Below are 19,384 nucleotides of genomic sequence, written 5' to 3'. Positions count from 1 at the left end.
GCGTTCTCTTCCAATAGGTTGAACATAGTTCAAAGTTTCTCTCTGAATCTTCTGGTGTCTCTGATTTGGACTAATCACGATGCCGCGCCACGTTCAGTCCGCGACGTTCACGTCATTATCACGTACTAATCATTATTTTGTTTCAATAAATAGACTTAATACCAGATACGAAATTAACCTTGTCGGGATCAGAATTGAAAGTTATTTGCAATTAATATGCACGTTGATAAAATTAATAAAGCAAGAGAAAATGTGCAGCGACCTCAAATTGATTAGTTTGGTTTCACAAAGTGGTTTCGATAAACTCTTGTTCCATTCTTCTTTGGAACAGTAGGGTTAAAAAGCATCAATATGTTTGAAAAGAATGGACTATTAAAAAAAGATATTCTCAGCAAAATGTGCGTCAAATCTGAGTCGTTGGTAGATTTAAATAATATAGAAGGAGAACGAAAACTTAGCTCGGAAATCTCTTATTTATCAATGGAGAAACTGCTTGGATGTTGTCGGAGAGTCTCGAAGATATAAAGAAACTGACAACTTAGGAAGCATGATTCGTTTTTATCAACATCAAAAATTTTTTGTATAATTTCATTGGGGATTTAGGCCATAGGTATATGATAGTAAATAACTGTTGTTTTTTGTATATTGTACGAGACTAAGTGATACTACATATGTTTGTCCAGTAATTTAGTCATCGCTCTTCTACAAGCATGCAGCACTTATATCTACTTTATTCTTGGACTTCTATACATATTAGTTAGACTTCTGGTGAATATAATAGTACTAATATATTAAATAATGGTTTGGAAGTCACTTCTTTTGGTATTCATTCTACAGAACTTGTAATAGCCTAGCATATTTATATATATATATATATATATATATATATATATATATATATATATATATATATATATATATATATATATATATATATATATATATATATATATATAATCAAATGAAAATTCTTCATGTTCGATTGAAAGCATTCATGAGACGGAATTAGAAATATTTTAAAACATTCCACGGAATTTTCAATATAAGCCTTTAAAAATAAGTATACAAGAAAATCGGGACAATTCTCACACATATCAATGAATGCTACGACCACCAGCTAATTCGATTACTTCCTAGACGTCGAGGTTAGCCAAAGATTCATAACTTTGGCACGGAATTAATTTAGTACATCGAAGTTATGAATTATTCACTAGCAAACCTTTCCAAGTTGTAAGTTTCGTACTGCATTAATATTAATATTTCGAAGATGCCACAGATTTTGGCACATGTACCCGAGTACACAAATAGCTTTTTGGTTGTATTTAAATTCTATTAGTCAGAAGTTTTATTGCCGAATCCGCAAGAATAATTTCATCAATATAACTTTGTAATAAATAAGTTTCTTAAAAAGATATTTCTATTGTTCGAAATTTAGGGAAAACGTATTATTCTGTTTGATTTACATATTGTCTGTAGTAGTTGTCCTAAATCAATATTAGTATTCATCAATAATGGGGTTCGACCTTTTAAAGGAACATCGAAGCGAAAATGTGAATGTGCCAGTTTTACGGACTAGTAAAATAAAAATTGCGTGCCACCTGCCAGTGAATGCGTCTATAACGTCAACACTTCCTTAGTCGCAAGAGAATCGCAAGATCTTCGGCCATACTCGGTCCGAAGACGCGACAACGCAAAGAAAATAAAATTAAATTCACTCAAAATTTTATAGTGATTCTAACAGGTGTGTTTTACTTTTAAGCACTACTTTTAGTGATTAAGCATCGCTTTTGCATATGAAAATTTGCATTGGTATTATAGATTCTCTTCTCCTCCTCTCAGGAGTTGATGTACTTCATTAAAATATGGATGGTATCCCATGAGTAGAAGTATAACTCATTCAAGTCCATAGATTTAACCCTAATTTCAGCAATCTCTTCAAGAGTAGAACTATTCTTTGGGGCTGGATACAGAAAATTATCTCCTTTGAATGAAATTTTTTCCTACGCAAAGATCTTGTCATGGACTTGAATAACTGGTACTCTAAGTGAGAGTTAAATAGAGCAATAAAACGATAAATGGTTGAATTTTGAAGATTCCGAGAAAGCAATTGACTAGATGAACAGATAATACATTGTGAAATTTGAAAAGCGTACGGACTATCAGATAAACTACAGAAGAAGCTACAGAAATAGCCAAAAGCAGAAGGAATTGGAAGGAATCTACAAAACAACGCATAAGTTTGGTGACCTCATAGTTTAACCACAGCTGCTAAAACACTGAAACGTGCCCGCTGCTCCACTAGAAACTATAGTTTGATTAATGAGCGAACCCTAGAATGTCAAATAATTTTTCATTTTTGTACTTCTGCAACCCACCATTAGATATTTACGATTTTTCACGTGTCACGACCTTTTCTTTCTGCCCAATCCTTTTCATTCCCCTATCTTTGTTCCTATAAAGAGTAGAAGCAAATGGTATCTCTTGTATCACATGTCCCAGATATGTTGTTTTCCTATGTACCCAGCAATTAACGTTCTCTTCCCATTCTTCTCATAATTTTCTCCGTTGGGTTTTCTTGCCCTCAAAATTCTTTGGTAGATCCACATCTCGAATGCCTCCAATCTATTTATGGTGTTAACTTTCAGTGTTCAGCCTTCCATATTGTACAATAACTCAAATCATACGTAGCAGCATTTTGTAAATTTAATTCAAAGGTCCAAATCAGAGTTCGTAAACATGTTTTCGGATATCATGAATGAGCTCATTGTTTTTTCTATCGAGCACTTCAGCTCCACGTCTGATTACACCCGTCTTCACAGAACCAAGTTCCTAGATAGTTAACATTCGTTCAATCTCTTCATTTTTGTACGATAGTTTTACATTCTAAAACTTATCCAATTTGCAGGTGATTACCAGTAATTTCACCTTTTTTATGTTTATATTGTTTTCCATAAGACAATTGTATATTCCAACTATGTCCAGGAGCCGTTGGAAGTCTTTCATGTCATCTGGACTGGATCATCGGCATATCGTATGTTGTTGATTCACGTGCCATTTATTTTGATACCCAATTGTTGACCCTAGAGGGCTTAATGGCAGATATTTTCCAAATTGACGTTAAATAGGAGTGTAGGGAGAACACATCCCTGCCCAATACCTATAAATATTCGCTGTGCCTTTTAAAGTTCGTTTTCAACTATAACTGTAGCTGATTGGATTCAATACAGTGTAAATATCTTTCTGGTCTATGCCAAGTCGCCTCAGTACTTGAACGAGTTTATGATGTTGTACTCTGTCAAAAGCTTTCTCGTAAACTGTACAACCTATTAATACATCTTTTCTCTCGACGTAGTAGTTCAGTATTTGGGTAGCAGCTACTGCCTCTCTCGTACTTAGGCTTCTTCTAAACCTGGAATGAGACGACCTAATAGCGGTGTTGCATTTTATGGATATTCTGTAGTGAATAATTTTCAGAAATATTTCCAGAGTATGACTTATCAATCTGTGGTCTTCGCGTCTTATTGCGTTAATCTTTTTTGGCTGTGGAGTGAAAAGAGATGCAAGCCATTTGATTGGGATGTTTCCTGCGTGGTAAATTTTGTTAAAATGCCTTTGAAGCCTCTTGATACCTTGTTGTCTAATAATTTGAGCAGTTCAACGGGTACTAGATCTGCCAAATCGTTTTCTTATCTTTTGAGCTGTATTCTGTTGTATTTGATAGCGCAAACCAATCATCTTCCAGGTTATCTTCTAATTGAGGTCTTTCATCTGTAAATAGCTTGTAAATATATTGTTCATAGATAGCTTTCCTCTTTTCGTTATCCAGTGCCATTTGATCATTTTATATATTAGAGAATATCTGTTTTCTATATCTTTCAGAGGTTTCTTTTATTTTCTTGTGCAGGTTATACTCATCGTGCTGTTCTTTTTTCAAACATGGCTAGTATTTCGTATGTCATATAATTTTTCTTTTCTTCGTCTCCTCAACTCTTCTCGTGTTTCGAAACGTTTATTGTTCATTATGTGGTCTATTTGGTTTCTAATTTTGTGTTTGCGATCATCTGCTTGAGCTCTCCATGTACAGAGACACCTTGATGGTAATCTAAGCCAAGTGTTAGTTATTTTTATGTACTCCACTTCACGAAATTTGTGCAACAGTCCACCTCGTTCTTATCCTTCTCTCAATTCATAATGACCAACTGGTGAATTGGGTATGCATTTCCCAATTTTGGCCTCGAAGTCGCCACTCTTTGGCCAGCCCTTGGACCAAAAAGTGGCTTTCCATTTACTGGTTCCTTCAGTCAAGGCTGTTGGCTTGTGAAATGGAGGATTGCTTGTACCGGCAATGACTCATCATCAGAGCTTCGTCATTGATCTAACAGGGGGTACCGGGTAAATAATTATCCTTCGTGAAGGTAATGAAAATTTTGATCGAAGATCGAACGATATAGAAGTTTCTTTAACTGCTAAAAGTGAAGAGAATGTGAAGTGGAAAGGTTAGAATAAGATCTCACAACATCGTTCTCCACTTTGCTGCAAAGAACGGCATTTCACAAGAAAAACTGATCTCTTGAAATTATGGAGATGTTTTTTCAGCGATTACATAATTATAAGAATTGTTGAGTATAGAAATATGTTAATAGCTTCCAAAGTAGTCTGGAGAGAAAGAGAGAGATTTGAAACTGACCAAGTCTTCACTTCACCAAGTGTTAATGAAACTGGATGTTTGATTATGAAACAATTACGAAGTACAGATGGGAATTGGACTCTCAAGATTGACGATGGGACAGATTCAAATTTTTATTGAAATATATTAAAATATACACAAAAGTTGGAATGCTAGCAATTAAATTAGAATTTAGAAATTAGACTTTAAGAAGAAATTGCGTCTTTGAATAATATATTCCATATTAGATGCCGAAATGTTCTGTACAAAATGTGGGAAGTTTATGTTACGGAACATCTGGAAAACTCTTATTCAAATACTTCTGAAGCAATTGTTGACAGATGTGTTCTTGAATCCATGGCACTGGGACAGATATCATTATAGTTCACCAGTTTAAGTTTGGTTTTCAACGTTTTGAAAGATAAGAAATTGATCAATCTACAGCTTACAACTGTGAAACGGAAACGGAAGAGTACATACCTGACGATAATAAAAAAATATTTCGAATTATGTATGGTAATACTCTATTTATGTTCATTTCTTTCACATCATCACTCAATTTAATAACCGGTTTTATTTAGGAATTCCAAGGGATTAATTTTATGTGTAAAGTTGTTGTTTATAATATATACTTTCAAATGATTCACTGATTCTGATAAATTCACCATTATTTCACTATTATTCACTATTATTTTTTTGTATAAAGATGAGATTTTCGATAATTGATGACCTGCATTATACCAACAATTCAAGTAATGTTTATCATGCAATTTTATATAGTGCATTATACACGTGCTCCGAAAATAAATGTGGGTACCAATTGAATACACAAGCTCTATATTTTCATCAACTAAAAAACGATAGTTGATTTTTTTATATTTCCTTCCTAATTATTTTAACAAGGTTATTGGAATAAATTTGCAGCGGAAATAACATTATTATAATAATAAACCGCGCAAAAAAAACTCCTATTCATTTATATAATCAAGTGAATATTTAAAGGTGTTGCTACGTATTATTACGATTTTATCAACATTAGTACGACGTGCTATAAAGAAAATTAATACAATGGAAGGTACAGTAAACCACGAGCTTATTTATGAATTTCTAATTCAATATGGAGGTGGTGGAATCAGTTTAATGAAAGACTATTGGGAGGAAGGGATTGCTTTTATTTGTATTGATCATAAGGAAAAAAGAAATGCCTTGAGCGGTGAGTTTTTTCATTTTCTTCATGGAAATTTTAAGTTATGGAGTATAATAAGAAGGTTAATTGTACTCCGCTCCGTTTCAAATATTGAAATTAATGTCTTCTAGCTACAAATTTTAATAATAAGTGGAGTGATTTAAAATGAAAGTTGATCATATATTTTTATATCGCTAAAGTATTCACTACAGGGTATTCCAAAAAAGAAGTCTTGAATATAGGTGGAAAAATGAAAAAGACTTTGAAGAAAAAAATCTATATCTATTTTACACACTTTTACTGAAATAACCGGCAACATTGTAACGATTTTTCGTATGTTTTGCATGCTGATATACCAATCAGCTATGGTATTATCAAAGTTGTATTATTAATGGTTATTGTTGCTTTTGGCCTACCTTACCACTAAATTAAAATCTATAACACCAAAAACCAAAAGAAGTAATATTATATATCAAGTGCCTCATACTAATTGTGACGCTGCTGCCTACATAGGGCAGACATCTCAGTATTTAGAAAGTAGACTAAGAGATCATTAATACGATAAAAAAAATAAATCTGCATTAACGAACCATGAAATATCAAAAAAAAACATAAATTCAATTATAAAGACTCAAAAATTTTTGGAACGGAATCTAATACACAAAAAAGAGAATTTTTAGAAATGGTTCCCATTCACAGGATCGAAAAAAGTATAAATGATAAAGAAGACTTGAATAATTTAAATAAAATTTATAGCTTTACTTTGTAAATTCTAATGGAACTACAAATAATTTAATCGATTAAGTACTGCTACATATTTGAGATGTTAGGACTGCGGAGAAATTTTTATTATTAGGACAAATTTCTATTTTGATTTTATTCTTATTTTGATGTTCATGATGAAGGTGATCTATTGATTAATATAAATATGCAAATTATTAGTGTTAACATCATATTTTGATAAAGACTGAAGTTAAGTCGAAACATCAATTTTTTTCCAATCTTCGAAAAATTATTAGAGAAAAAACTAATTTTGAAGAGAAGATACCTAAAATCAAGAACATTTGGAAGCATCAATAAATTTTTTTTGGTGAGTTACTTCTTGGAAACATTTTTGCATAACCCCTAAAAGCTTATTTAGATTAACCCATCTAAGGTTAATAACAAATCGTTGTTTTTAACATCCGATCTTCAAAATGATTGACAGTTTTCTTAAGTAAAAATTGGAGAAAATTGAGATTCATATATTTATCACTTTTAACGCCAATATCATACAATATTTTAGGTACAACTGCCCTATTTTGATAATGATATAGACGAATTTGGAATGACATTCAACTTCAAAATACATTTCAATATTCAAATAATCTTAAAACCGTGTTAAAAATATTTTTACAGGCTCAAAATATTTTTAATACGCTTTTAAGATTAAACGCCGAGAACGGGTTGTGAATGAATTTGAAGTGATGCTTTCTGTCGTAGAAAAATGTTATTAAAAAAGAACCTCTGCAATCCAAACTACTTCAGTAAGTAAAGTTACAGTGGCAAATATTTTGAAAGGTAATAAATATCATGCATACAAACCGCAATTTGTACACGTTACTACCTAACCAAGGGATTACGATATTGGTTTTGAATTTTGCGCTCCTATTCAAGGAAAGTTGGATAAAACCAGTTTTTACAAGAACTATAATATTTTCCGATGAGGCAATATTTTCTTGGAACGGAACTGTCTCATCACAAAATTGTCGCTGGTGGTCTAACAGTCATCCAAATTTTGTAATAAAAACTCGGAACCAATATTAAAACTAACGTATGGTGTGGTGTGTACAAAAATAAATGAGTTGGATCTTCTTTTCGACATTCCTTGAATGCCACACAATAGTTACTTTTACAAGGAAATCGAGTAAGTGATTTTTTACACGCCCTTCCGTTACCAGAGTGTATGACAATTTAGAGTACTGCTTGAAAATATGTTTATTGGGAAGGCGGTTTACAGATATTCAGATATTTATTTATTTATTATAACCTGAATTTTCATAATAAATGTCTGTAATTGCATATTTGAACCTCGTATACTGCTCTAAAAAATTGATATCTGATGGTTGCATTTCAACTTTTGGACCATGCAGAACTTTTTATCAGAAATAACTTTTTTTCATAAAACCACCAATAAAAAAGTTTTCCATATGGTTCCAACTTAAGTAGACACACTGTATATTGATAAAAAGTATCGTGAAATACCAAGTTTGTCTTCTTCTAGAAAAAAGCGACAATACTAAAGATACAATACCAATATAGAATATGTAGAATCGCACTCCATATATTACACCATCGTCTGATGTAATGGAGGAGGAGGTATTAAAACAAAATCAAATATTTCTTGGAGAACGCACCACACGTAGATTTGCAATATGATATTTATTTAATTAATAAAATGTATTATTGAAGTATCAATTATCATAACGAAACAAAAAAATATTGCGTTCTAAGCTTTACAGCGAAACATCCTAGATTATAGTTTCTTTTGATCGTGTCTATTGGAATTTCTCGGCGAATTGATCAACAAAAAATAGCAACAATTGCTGCTGACCATTTCCCACTATAGCGTTTTTCAATATGCATTATATCCTGATGATACCTCTCACCATGTTCATCGGATACGGCTTCAAGTTCAAAAAATTAATCTTGAGTGATATATTGCATCCTTGAGCTTTATAAGCAGAAAGAAGCTCCCGAATGATCTGTCGGTAGTTCTCAGCATTTGTATTCCCAAGAAAATTGTGAAAAAGTTCTTGAAAAGCCACCTAAGCTCTTTTTTCTCTTTTGCTCAGCTTCGAATGAAAAGCTTTGTGTTTCATTCCTTCAATTGTGTGTGACTGATTCGAGGAAATTTTGTTTTTAAATATTGAAAACCTGTACCCTCGTTATTCATAGCTCTCACAAAGTTTTTGATGAGTCCTAACTTTTTGTGAAGTGGTAGCAGAAAAATTCTCTTACTTAGCATCAAAGATTTCCGAGATAATTTTTAAGCCAAGGAGTTAAGCTTTTTCTTAGTAGCCAAGTATTTATTTTGTAATGTTTTTCTCTTGCGCGAATGTCCCACTCACAAAGAAAACAGCAGCATTTTGTGTATTCTCCTTGTAATATAATAATGTAATGTAAAGTACAGCGACAACTTTTAAATGAGCACAAATATTCCATAGCTATAGAGAATATCCAATTTTTTCGAGTAATAACTCTAGTTTTGCATAGTTTTCCTTCATGTTCGTAGCATATGATGACCACAGACGGGTAATTATTACCATTATGGAGTAGAACGGCTTTGAAACTTATTTCTAAAGCATCAATGAAAAGTCTCCATTCACTATAGTCTTCTGGGAAACTCAGTTTTTGAAGAAGCCATGTAGGATTATCATAATCTACAGAGTCTTCTTCTTCGATAAAGTAACTCGTGAAATCTCCTTGCCTTGTACTAAAATATAGTACTTTTATCCCATCACTGTTGATGTTAATCTTGATCCAAGTAATTGCACCTCATATTTTACAAGTCTCAAGTCTCTGACGAGATCATTTGAGTCACCTTGTTTAGGTGAATGAGTTTCTTCAGATGGACTGGAATATCCAGACAAAGTATATTAAGATGAAGATGTAGAAAGAAAACTCGGTTGAAATTGTAGACCAGAAATATTTTTATTTTCCATCTTTTCATTAATTAGTGGAACTGGAGGTGAAGTGCCTTGTTCTCTTTTCAGATGGGACTTCCGAGTATAAAATCTGATTTCTTTTTTCTGAGAATCCTCGTATCGATGTCATGCAGAAATAACAATCATCTTCATGATTCTGAAGCCCACTCCAAATCATTGGCATTGTAAACGGCATGGATTTGTAGTTTCCTTCAAGACAACCTTTCAAAGTTCTAGAGCAGCTGTTGGCATCCAACTTCTCTCGCTTATCGATAAAAAATTCAGTATAGATTATAAGCTTTTTTAACAAGATCTGTCATGACATTTCACTGTGTTTTTAGTATGAATTCCCCACGAATGTAGAATTTTCACAAGTTCGTGGCATTTTATAACAATAAATTACATTTATTTTAAAGTAATTTTCAAACATCTATTTTAAATTTATTTGTTATTGGCTCTAGTCAAAACAAAATACATGAACTACATTCAAACTTAACCTAACCTAACCAATATAGAGAGCATGAAGTTTATGCAAAACTTACCAAAATATTCCATGCATCAGCCCTATAATATTGATGTAATTTCATTATTATTCTTAGCCGACTATCTAACAACTCCGGAGCTTTAAGGACACTCATGAAATGAAATTCGACTCTAAATTTTCATTTATCATTTAACAATTGAACTTCATTAATTTTTTTCAATGATTTTGTTCATTACTTTCTTATTTAAATTATTAATTAACAAGCAAAGCAAGTTACTCAAATGAATTAAATTTAAAAAATGTTAATTTGGACATACCACTTCCCCGTTCAGAGTCTACGACTCTGTCACTGAGCTACAAAGTATAAACAAAGTTTATTATAATAAATAGATTTTCAGCTGCCAAAGGGAGGTGGCTTATCCTTCTCTACTTGTCAGTGGAGACACGACGCTTACGCACAACGCTTCAAATAAAAAGATAGAAATAGTCATTGACTGTCTCACTTCATGGACGTTTCCATTTACGACTACTAGCAATAAAGGAATATTGAATATATGCCTACGACTTGGATGTTTTGCGTGGCTTATTCACAATTATCATTTTTGCCAATCTCTTCTATGTATACTTTAAGAAGGCCCATATCGGCCGTATCCTATCCATTCAACTTCTAAAATTTGGTGAAGAACGTAGGATGGACGGACTATCGACGTCTGGAACTGATTACACTTGTTCACAAAACATTTTGTCTATTGCCGCGAATTTTGTTGTTGACAATGGTCATTTATGACTGATATTTGCTAAATCCACCGTTTTTTTTATCAGTTCGATTTACTTGCTTCCTGATTTTTATCATTTAAACGTATATATTAATAATTTAACTGTGATACGATCAGTATCTTTTGCATCATGGGTAACTTAAAGACACGTTGTTTGAAAAAACCAAATCATATTTACTATATATTAGAAGAATATATGACCACGAAATCATCTTGAAGACTATTATTTCTGTTGAGTGATCGTAAATAGTCTAAAACACTAAGAATATATCCATGTACTAGTTTTGTACTCAACGCTTACCCGAGTCCTCAGTGGCTAAAAATATATTAGAGCTCATCACAAAATGATGCTGATTTTGAAGGTATGTCGAATAAGCTGAAATACCTTCACCAAATTAAATGCATGACTGTGAGCTTTAGATCTACCAAAATCAGCTTCAGAATTATGAGCATCAAGAATGAAAAGGAGATATCAACTAAGATCAGATTGAACGTATGCATCAGGACTTACGCGTCATGTTCCAAAGTCTATACATCAGAGAAGATAATTAAAACAAAGACCATTCTCAAAATGACATGAAAATCCTAGTAGGAAAGGATTGCGAAGTGGATAATATCTATTAGTACCTTTATGTTAATTATGTCTTTACTCAAATTGTGATTAAATAATACATTGCTAATAACTAAAAAGGGATGATTAAGGAAGTTGTGAAAAGTATGATCGGGATAATTGAACACAAAAACGTATTAATAGATTGAAGAGATAATCAAAGATCGTTCCAAATAAAATATGTTTCCTTGGAATCATCTTCTGCAGTTATTTATAAAGGATGTTTCAAAAAGTAGGTGATTTGGTCTCAAAAATAGGAAGAAAACAGAAAAATAATTGGGATTAGCATAGTCTCTAGCAAATTGTTTCAACGTTATCTATATTCAAGATAAAAGGCATTAAAAAATATTCACACACATTTTGTAGGATTCTGTCGAGATTGTAATGAATTGTAATGTAATAATAATTTTATTTTTTTTCACGATTATGTTTAAAGTTGATACATTCAAGCAATACGTTTTACTATCTGATTCTCTTAGAGGGCACTAGTTAGACGGTTTGTACCAAGTAATTCTGAGCATAACTTTTTAAGGCTACCTTTATTGCCAAGAGAACTCAAACATCATTCAATAAAAGGTCCTCTTTGTGAAACTTGATACTATGTACCGATTTCCATTTTAAAATTATGGAGTGAATAATAATCTTCCTAATTATTATTACTATCACTATTACTATTTGAAAGCTATCTTTCTTTCTAACATTTCACAAAATGTAGAACTGCCATTAAAAGTGACACTTTTATAGAGAGTCAACAGTGTTAAAAGTTATAGTTTTCTTAAATTTATTCTCTATACTTTCAATAGCCTTAAATTTATTTGAAATTTTTGGAACTGTTTAATGCCTAATGTTTCTATTATTGAAAATATTTGCGGCCTCTCTATGTGTTTTGCAATTATCTCCAACAATTAACACAAGTACTATTTTTTCTTCTCGACTTAGTAAATTTGATATTTTTTTTGTAATGTTATAAACAAAAACTCATGTCAGAGCATGTCATTAAATTTTATCCTGCCAGAATAATTAATACAGAATGATTGGTAAATAACCACAAAACCTGAATTTTCATAATAAATAGTTGTAATTGCTTATTCTAATATGACTTTCAATGCAAAACAACTTCACTCTATAACATTTTTCTGAATTGTAAAAAATAAAGATACTTTACTCTAGCATATAATTCAATTTTTTGACAAACCTCGTATACCGCTTAAAAAAATTGATAATTGATTGATTGATTGATTGATTTTAAATTTTGTATTATGCAGAACTTTTTATCAGGAATAACTTTTTTTCATAAATTACTAATAAAAAAGTTATGGTTAGGTTAGGTGAGGTTGGCCACCAACTATTAATTTAGTTTTTATTTTATATTTAATCGTTTATGAATTTCTATGTCTTTAGTTAAGCATGATTCTCTCTCAATATTTTTCTAAAATAGATTATATAAACAGTTTAAAATAGATGTATATATTTTCATTAGAGCTTCATTTTTAATCACTTCAACTTCCAGAAGTCTTTAATAAAAATTTCACTTCATACTAAAATGCATTTTTACATGGTGAAAAATATGCTGAATTGAGGACGACGCGAATGAAATATGGATATAATTTTCATGAAAATATTAAAAATAAAAATGTCATCAAAATCTTTTTGCATTTATTTAACATGAATTCATGAATTTTTAACCACTGGAGAATTTACTGTAAATGAAAAAATGTTTTTGCACATATCTTCAAATTGACTACGTTTCAACTAACTATATAGCTTTGCAAAAAACGTTTTCCAGATGTAGGGAAATAATTTACACCGTTGTGAACTGTAACTAAAAAAAGTAATATTCACAATTCGTATATTTTGTTGTAGGAAAAATGTGTACAGAATTAAGAAAATGCATCGAAGAGCTTGAAAATTGGAAAACAGGAAAAGCTGTAATTATGATGGGCGAAGGAATTAATTTTTGTTCTGGTGCCGATTTAGATTTTGTTCGAAAAGAATGTAATCCAACGGCAGGATATTATCTAAGCTCTTATATGCACGATATATTGATAAGGTATATTAGGAATCAGAAATATTTTTCTATACATAATTAAGTTTTCTCTTGGATTTGCAAAAAAAAGAGAGAGGAAGACTTTATCGTCAAAAAATAGTTACAAGTTGTAGAAAAAACTAAAAAATTAGAATAAAAATAACTGAATAAAGATAAAAATAAAATTTCAATGTACAGGAGAAAACCACGATGAGTAATAAAATTTAGTTATTAGAATAGAAGTCGTTTACAGAGTAGAAGTCACTTTCCAGTAAATATGCCCTCAAATTATTGCGGAATTCACAGTTAATTCAGAGTTTGTAGTAATTAACTAGTTTGAGTATTTTGGTATGCTCTCGAATAAAAAAGGGAAGTTTTGAGCATTCATATATGTTTGTGGATTGTGTGGAATATTTTAAATTATGGTTAAGTCGTGAAATATGTGCTTAAATTCAGAAAACACACTATTTGTTGAGAACCACGAAATCATCTCAAACACTGTTATTTTTGTATTGTGAACATAAATAGTTCAAACATTAAAAATCGAGTTAAATATAATCATTAACGGACTAGTTGTGTTCGATGTCCCACCTATCGCTAACCTAATTCTTTGGTACCTAAATTATCTAAACTATTAGAACAAGATATTGGAAAACCAAGCTTATCACAAACTTTTTGATTTTGATTTTCAAGGTATGGCGAATGGGCCAAGACTGAAAGAAAAAAATTACCTTCTTCAGATACTTAAAGTTATTATCATTATTTTTCAAAAAAAATAGTATCAATTTTGATATCTAAAACTTGTCGATAAGAATGAGCTTTGCATTATACCAATCAAACAACTGGCGTTTATCTATTGAAGGCTCAAAACTTAGCCTTAGATGAATTCTACTACAAATGATTATGAGTGTATATCCATAGAAAAAAAAAATGGTAAATATTGTGATCACACTAAGTATCCTCGGGACAGTAGAGCTGAACAAGAGCATTTATTGTGAAGAAACTGGCACTTGAGAGAAATATGGAGCCTGTGAAGAAAAATATAGTTTAGGATTCTTTACAAATTCACTACAATACCACTATGGATAAGATTAAATACGAGACAATTCACGAATGATACTCAATTGTGCTATGATAACGAATTTGAGTTATACGAGTATATTGAACTGGTAATTGCAAAATATGAAGTTCATTATGACCATTTCTTCCAAGTCATCAGGACAAGTTTCTGGAAAATTTAGAAGATAAGAGCGAAGAGTATGCGTTAGGACTTCGTCATGCGCGTCATGAAAAGATTTATGGGATACAAATATGTTGTATGACTATTGTTGGTCTTTGATACGTTATTTTACAAAGTCTATACATCAGAGGAGCATTCAGTTTTCAAAGTTCAGTATCATTTGTGGCTGTTTTTTTTCGTCCACAACCGGGAATTGGGGACACTGTAGACTTGGACATATGAGAAATTCTATCAGGATACGTTCCATTAAACAAATCGGCGGCTCCTTGTAACGATCACTTCGTATCTTCAGAACCAATAATCGAAAACTAATCATTACCTGTAAAATAATTATTTCACGTTCACGTAGTTTTGACATAATTGATAATATATTGTGACATCAACAACAAACTCAATAACTGTTATTTGTCACAAACATTAAAATGGATGAACAAAGCTCGGCAAAAGGCGATAATTATTTATATTGATATTACTTCCAATTTGATGATGTTAAACCCACTATCAGTAAATTCAACACTACATATCTACTCAAAAAAATCCAAATACACGTGATGCATTTAAAATATTACCCGATGACGTCGTATCCCTGTAAACACCATTGGATATCATAGAATATATGCAAAAAATTTTTCAGTGTAGCAAATATGTAGGGATGGTTGAAAGGATTAGTGGTCAGTAAATGCAAGATCAAGATCGGTTAGTCTCGGTGTGGTATATGTAATCTTATTTTGTTGGTCTGCGCCTTGTAGAGTCCAGTTTTGGTCTACGTCTTGCTCCGAGACTCCTGCAAGTCTTCTACTTTTTTGGTAGATTTTTATTGAAGTCATTTTTTCAGATAGAAAACAATAAACAGTTTTCAATAATTATTAATTTTGATAGCCACAAAATTTAATAAATGAATCGCGTAATTTTTTTAATTAGAAATACTGAAAAAATATTTCGAGTTGAGGAATTACTTGATTAAAGTTGTCCGTATGATAATAAAACCTTTTGTGTATATAAAATGGATTGCGGAATTACCACCAGAATTATTTTATGTATAATTAGTTTGAAATGCATATTTTTTCTTTATACCTGATTGCATAAATCTTCAATACTAGATCTTGGTCTCTGAGAAGTTTTACAATACTTAGTCTTGATCTTGCACTACTCGATATTGGACTTGGTCTCGCAGATCTAAGGCTTGGTCTGGCGTTTCCTACATGACCAAGTCATGCAATACTAGATCTTGGTTCATCATAAGACTTGCAATGCTTGATTCTGGTATTGGTCTTGCGGACTTAGGCTGGATTTGATATTGGTCTCGCTTTTTCTACATGATTAAGTCACGCAATGCTAGATTTTGGACTTGCATAAGTCTCGCACTGCTCGATATTGGTCTTGGTGTCGCGGACCTAAGGCTCGTCTTGATTTTGGTCTGGCGTTTCTAAAAAGATCAAGTCATGCAATACTAGATCCTGGCCTTGCGAAAGTCTTGAACTGCTTAATTGTGGTCTTGGTCTCGCGGATCCTAGACTGGTCTTGATCTTGGTCTTGCTTTTTTTACAAGACCAAGTCATGCAATACTAGATCTTCGTCTTGCATAAGTCCTGCACTGCTTGTTTTCGGTCTTAGGACTCTTAGACTGGATGAACAACTGATTGTAGTTCACTTAATAGATTTGATTTTTGGGTAAAATTGGAATCTGAACAGAGCTCTCCCAAATTTATACACTGCTTATACTGGTTAACACAGATTGTATAAAAAATGCTTATTATTTTTTCCAGATTCAGAAAACTGCCACTTATTACTGTAACTTTACTACATGGAATAGCTGTTGGAGGTGGTGCTGAGATATCAACTTATACAGATTATTTATTAGTAACGGATAACGCGAGAGTTGGGTTTGTTCAAGGAACAATGGGAATAATCACAGCATGGGGTGCAGAAACTAGGTAGAACTATGATTTATACAAAATCATCGAATTCAAGTTCTAATTTTTTAGGTTAATCCAGCTAATAGGACAAAGAAAAGCGTTAGAAGTACTTTTATCTTCAAAAATTTACAATGCACAAGAGTTACTAGATATGGGGTTGGCATATAAAATAGTTGAAACAAAAACTATGATTGAAGAAACTCTTGATTTTGTCAGGAGTCTTACTACGCACCATTATTCTATAATACAATCTTATAAATTTGTCTCTAATGTTGCATTGGAAAAGTGTTTTGTGGAATCACTGAATGTTGAGAAAAGGGAGGTTTGTACAAAGTGGGGAGCCGAATTGAATAGAGAGGCACTAAGGAAACGTATCAAACATATTAAAGATAATAAATGATATCAAGAATATTAACTATATTTATTTCTTCCACTTCATGATAAAACAGATGATTTAGCGGTATTTGAAACAAATTGAACATTTGATTAATTTTCTCGATTATTGTGCAATAAGAGATGATGTTTGAAGAATGAAACATCATTAATAAATCATGAAGCTCTTGATTACTCCTAGATATATTCATTATAAATCTTTTGAGCAGCTTAAAATGGAGTTTTTCCCTCAATTTTGGATTTCAGGGTTATTGAGGATTCGTTACTTAAAAAAATTGTGATTTGGATTTTTAAAATTTAAATGATTATCTAACGTCTACTATTGAATATTTATTTGATAAAGCCATGTCAAAACCGATGTGAAGCTCATGAAATGTTTTATGAGAAAGGTTAGTTTTACTCGTGGATCTATATATAAATATAAGTAGGCTAGACAAGCTCAATTTCAAATTTTTTATGTTTTCGAGAAAAGCTGCTAGCTAATCGTAAAATTAATAGAAGTTAGAGCTTTAGAGTTATAGCATGAGCTAGAAGCTTGACTGTATATAAGATATGATAACGGAGATATGCGGGAGATATGGTCTCTTCTTCACATGTTTCATTAGAGATTCTCAAACCTATTCTATGCACCAACCACTATGAACATTATTCATTTTTCAGGTCCCCCAATTTTTTTTATATTCCTTGTACTTTGAAACACTTTAAGAATATTTTCTATCCAAATTGTAAAAAAAACAATATTGAAATTGATAATATACAATAAAAATAGATAATTATTTTAATTTTGGAACTAATCTAATAAGGAGGATGAATGATTCTCAACAAGTTTATTGATATCAGGTTATAATTCACTCAAAAAAGTAAGTGGTTCGACAATATGAGAACGAAATCTTTTTTCAGTATTATCGTTGCCATAACATTAAATCCACGTTTATGACTATCAAAAAATGTTGAATGATTTAAGATTCAGGATTCATATACAATTCCAGGATTAGCTTTTAAAGCCAAAATCCTCTGTAGCCGTTTTTGAATTTTATTTCTACTTCTTCATTCGTTGTATGAGTTTTATGAGTTCTCTGTTCAGCTGGGGATATTGTTGTATTTGAAAAAGCTCCAACACACATTCTGGTATATTTATTCTTATTTTAAATGCAACCCACTGCAACCTTATATATTTTTGGGATTTTAAAGAAAACTTTAAACATGATTTATGTAATTATACCTTCCTTGAAACTGTTTTGGAAATATTAAGTATTTTCAAATTCATTACAAAAATTGAAATTTGCTACATTTCATCTTGTCTTTTTCTAGGAGATGTAGGTAGGAGATCAATTCACTGAAAATATCCCAAAACCGGGAGGAATTAGACAAGGTGCCAGTCTATGTGCCTTCTTGTTTAATCTCCTGCTGGATAAAATTATAAACAAAGTAACATGTCTCAACCTCGAATATAGAATGGGCAACAAAAGAGTTGGTATGGTATGCTACGCCGATGATGCAGCAATCATCGCCGAATCAGAAAACGACCTGCAGATGCAACTCTTCCAGTTCTTCTTGGTAAGCCGCCAACACAATATGAACATTTCTATCAGCAAAACCAAATGTATGACAATCGCGAAGGATCCGCTCAGATGTAAACTGGTGGTGAAGGACAATCCCATAGAACAAGTTATGCAATTCAGATATCTGGGCATAGACATATCAAGTACCCACGACCCAGTTAAAGATCCAAGAAGCCAGATTAACAAAGCATCCGCACTATCAGGATGCCTACGAGATATAGTTTGGTCCAACCCGTACATGCGCAAAGATAGCAAAATTAGAATATACAAGACCCATCATGACGTACGGCACTACGGAAATATGTTATGAGTTAGAAATAAACATTATGACCAAATTGGCATCGTTGGTGATTTTTATACTGAATACACTGTTTACAGTACCACTACACCAACACTCACAATTACACTGTCTGGCGCGCGTTTCGATAACCAAGATATCGTCTTCAGAGACTGAAGGTAAACTGTTAACTTTCAATCTTGGGCAGTCATGTAATGAACCTCCCAAAATGTGGAAAAGCAATAAATTTCACTCAAGATAGACAAGAAATATTGGTAAGAAGAAAGAGAGTCATAATTGGGGCTTTTGTAAGGAAATTAGTATGTGAATATCATACTTCACAGAGCACCATATAGCAGAAATTATAAAACCATCGTAAAAAATACCGAGTAAAACAAAAGTGTCTTGAATATACATTTTGCGAATAAAAGAGTCTTTGTTATGGACGATGAAAAACACTTCAAAGGTTTATACGGATAATATAGGAGCTCTGGGTTTGTGTGCGATTGTGATAAAATGGATATTCAGACCTTATGTGGGTCGAATGAGGAAGAAAGCTGTA

The 19,384-nt window shown here is 32.0% G+C and overlaps 1 protein-coding gene across 2 annotated transcripts; it reads left to right on the top strand.

Moving 5' to 3' along the window:
• Positions 1-5,636: 5,636 nt before the first annotated feature.
• On the top strand, positions 5,637-17,001 carry LOC130441543 (ethylmalonyl-CoA decarboxylase-like). Of its 2 annotated transcripts, none has more exons than XM_056775270.1 (4): positions 5,637-5,879; positions 13,272-13,458; positions 16,441-16,608; positions 16,660-17,001. In XM_056775270.1, exons 1-4 carry the CDS (start codon positions 5,735-5,737, stop codon positions 16,988-16,990), a joined length of 831 nt encoding a protein of 276 aa, XP_056631248.1. In that variant the 5' UTR covers positions 5,637-5,734; the 3' UTR covers positions 16,991-17,001. The 2 variants fall into 2 exon arrangements, with proteins under 2 accessions (XP_056631248.1, XP_056631249.1); XM_056775271.1 differs by having other exon boundaries at positions 5,714-5,879; positions 16,670-16,992.
• The last annotated feature ends 2,383 nt before the right edge of the window (positions 17,002-19,384 follow it).

The sequence above is a fragment of the Diorhabda sublineata genome, chromosome 3 (assembly GCF_026230105.1).
Source record: "Diorhabda sublineata isolate icDioSubl1.1 chromosome 3, icDioSubl1.1, whole genome shotgun sequence".
Lineage (NCBI taxonomy): Eukaryota > Metazoa > Arthropoda > Insecta > Coleoptera > Chrysomelidae > Diorhabda > Diorhabda sublineata.
Note: the sequence above shows the minus strand (reverse complement) of the source record. Positions and strands in the feature narration are given on the sequence as shown.

What these genes read in the sequence shown, in the direction of transcription:
- LOC130441543 (XM_056775270.1), top strand. Translation starts at nt 5,735, where the DNA reads ATGGAAGGTACAGTAAACCACGAGCTTATTTATGAATTTCTAATTCAA. An exon ending in AAAAAGAAATGCCTTGAGCG is followed by an intron (nt 5,880 to 13,271) that starts GTGAGTTTTTTC and finishes ATTTTGTTGTAG; the next exon opens with GAAAAATGTGTACAGAATTA. An exon ending in GCATGGGGTGCAGAAACTAG is followed by an intron (nt 16,609 to 16,659) that starts GTAGAACTATGA and finishes CTAATTTTTTAG; the next exon opens with GTTAATCCAGCTAATAGGAC.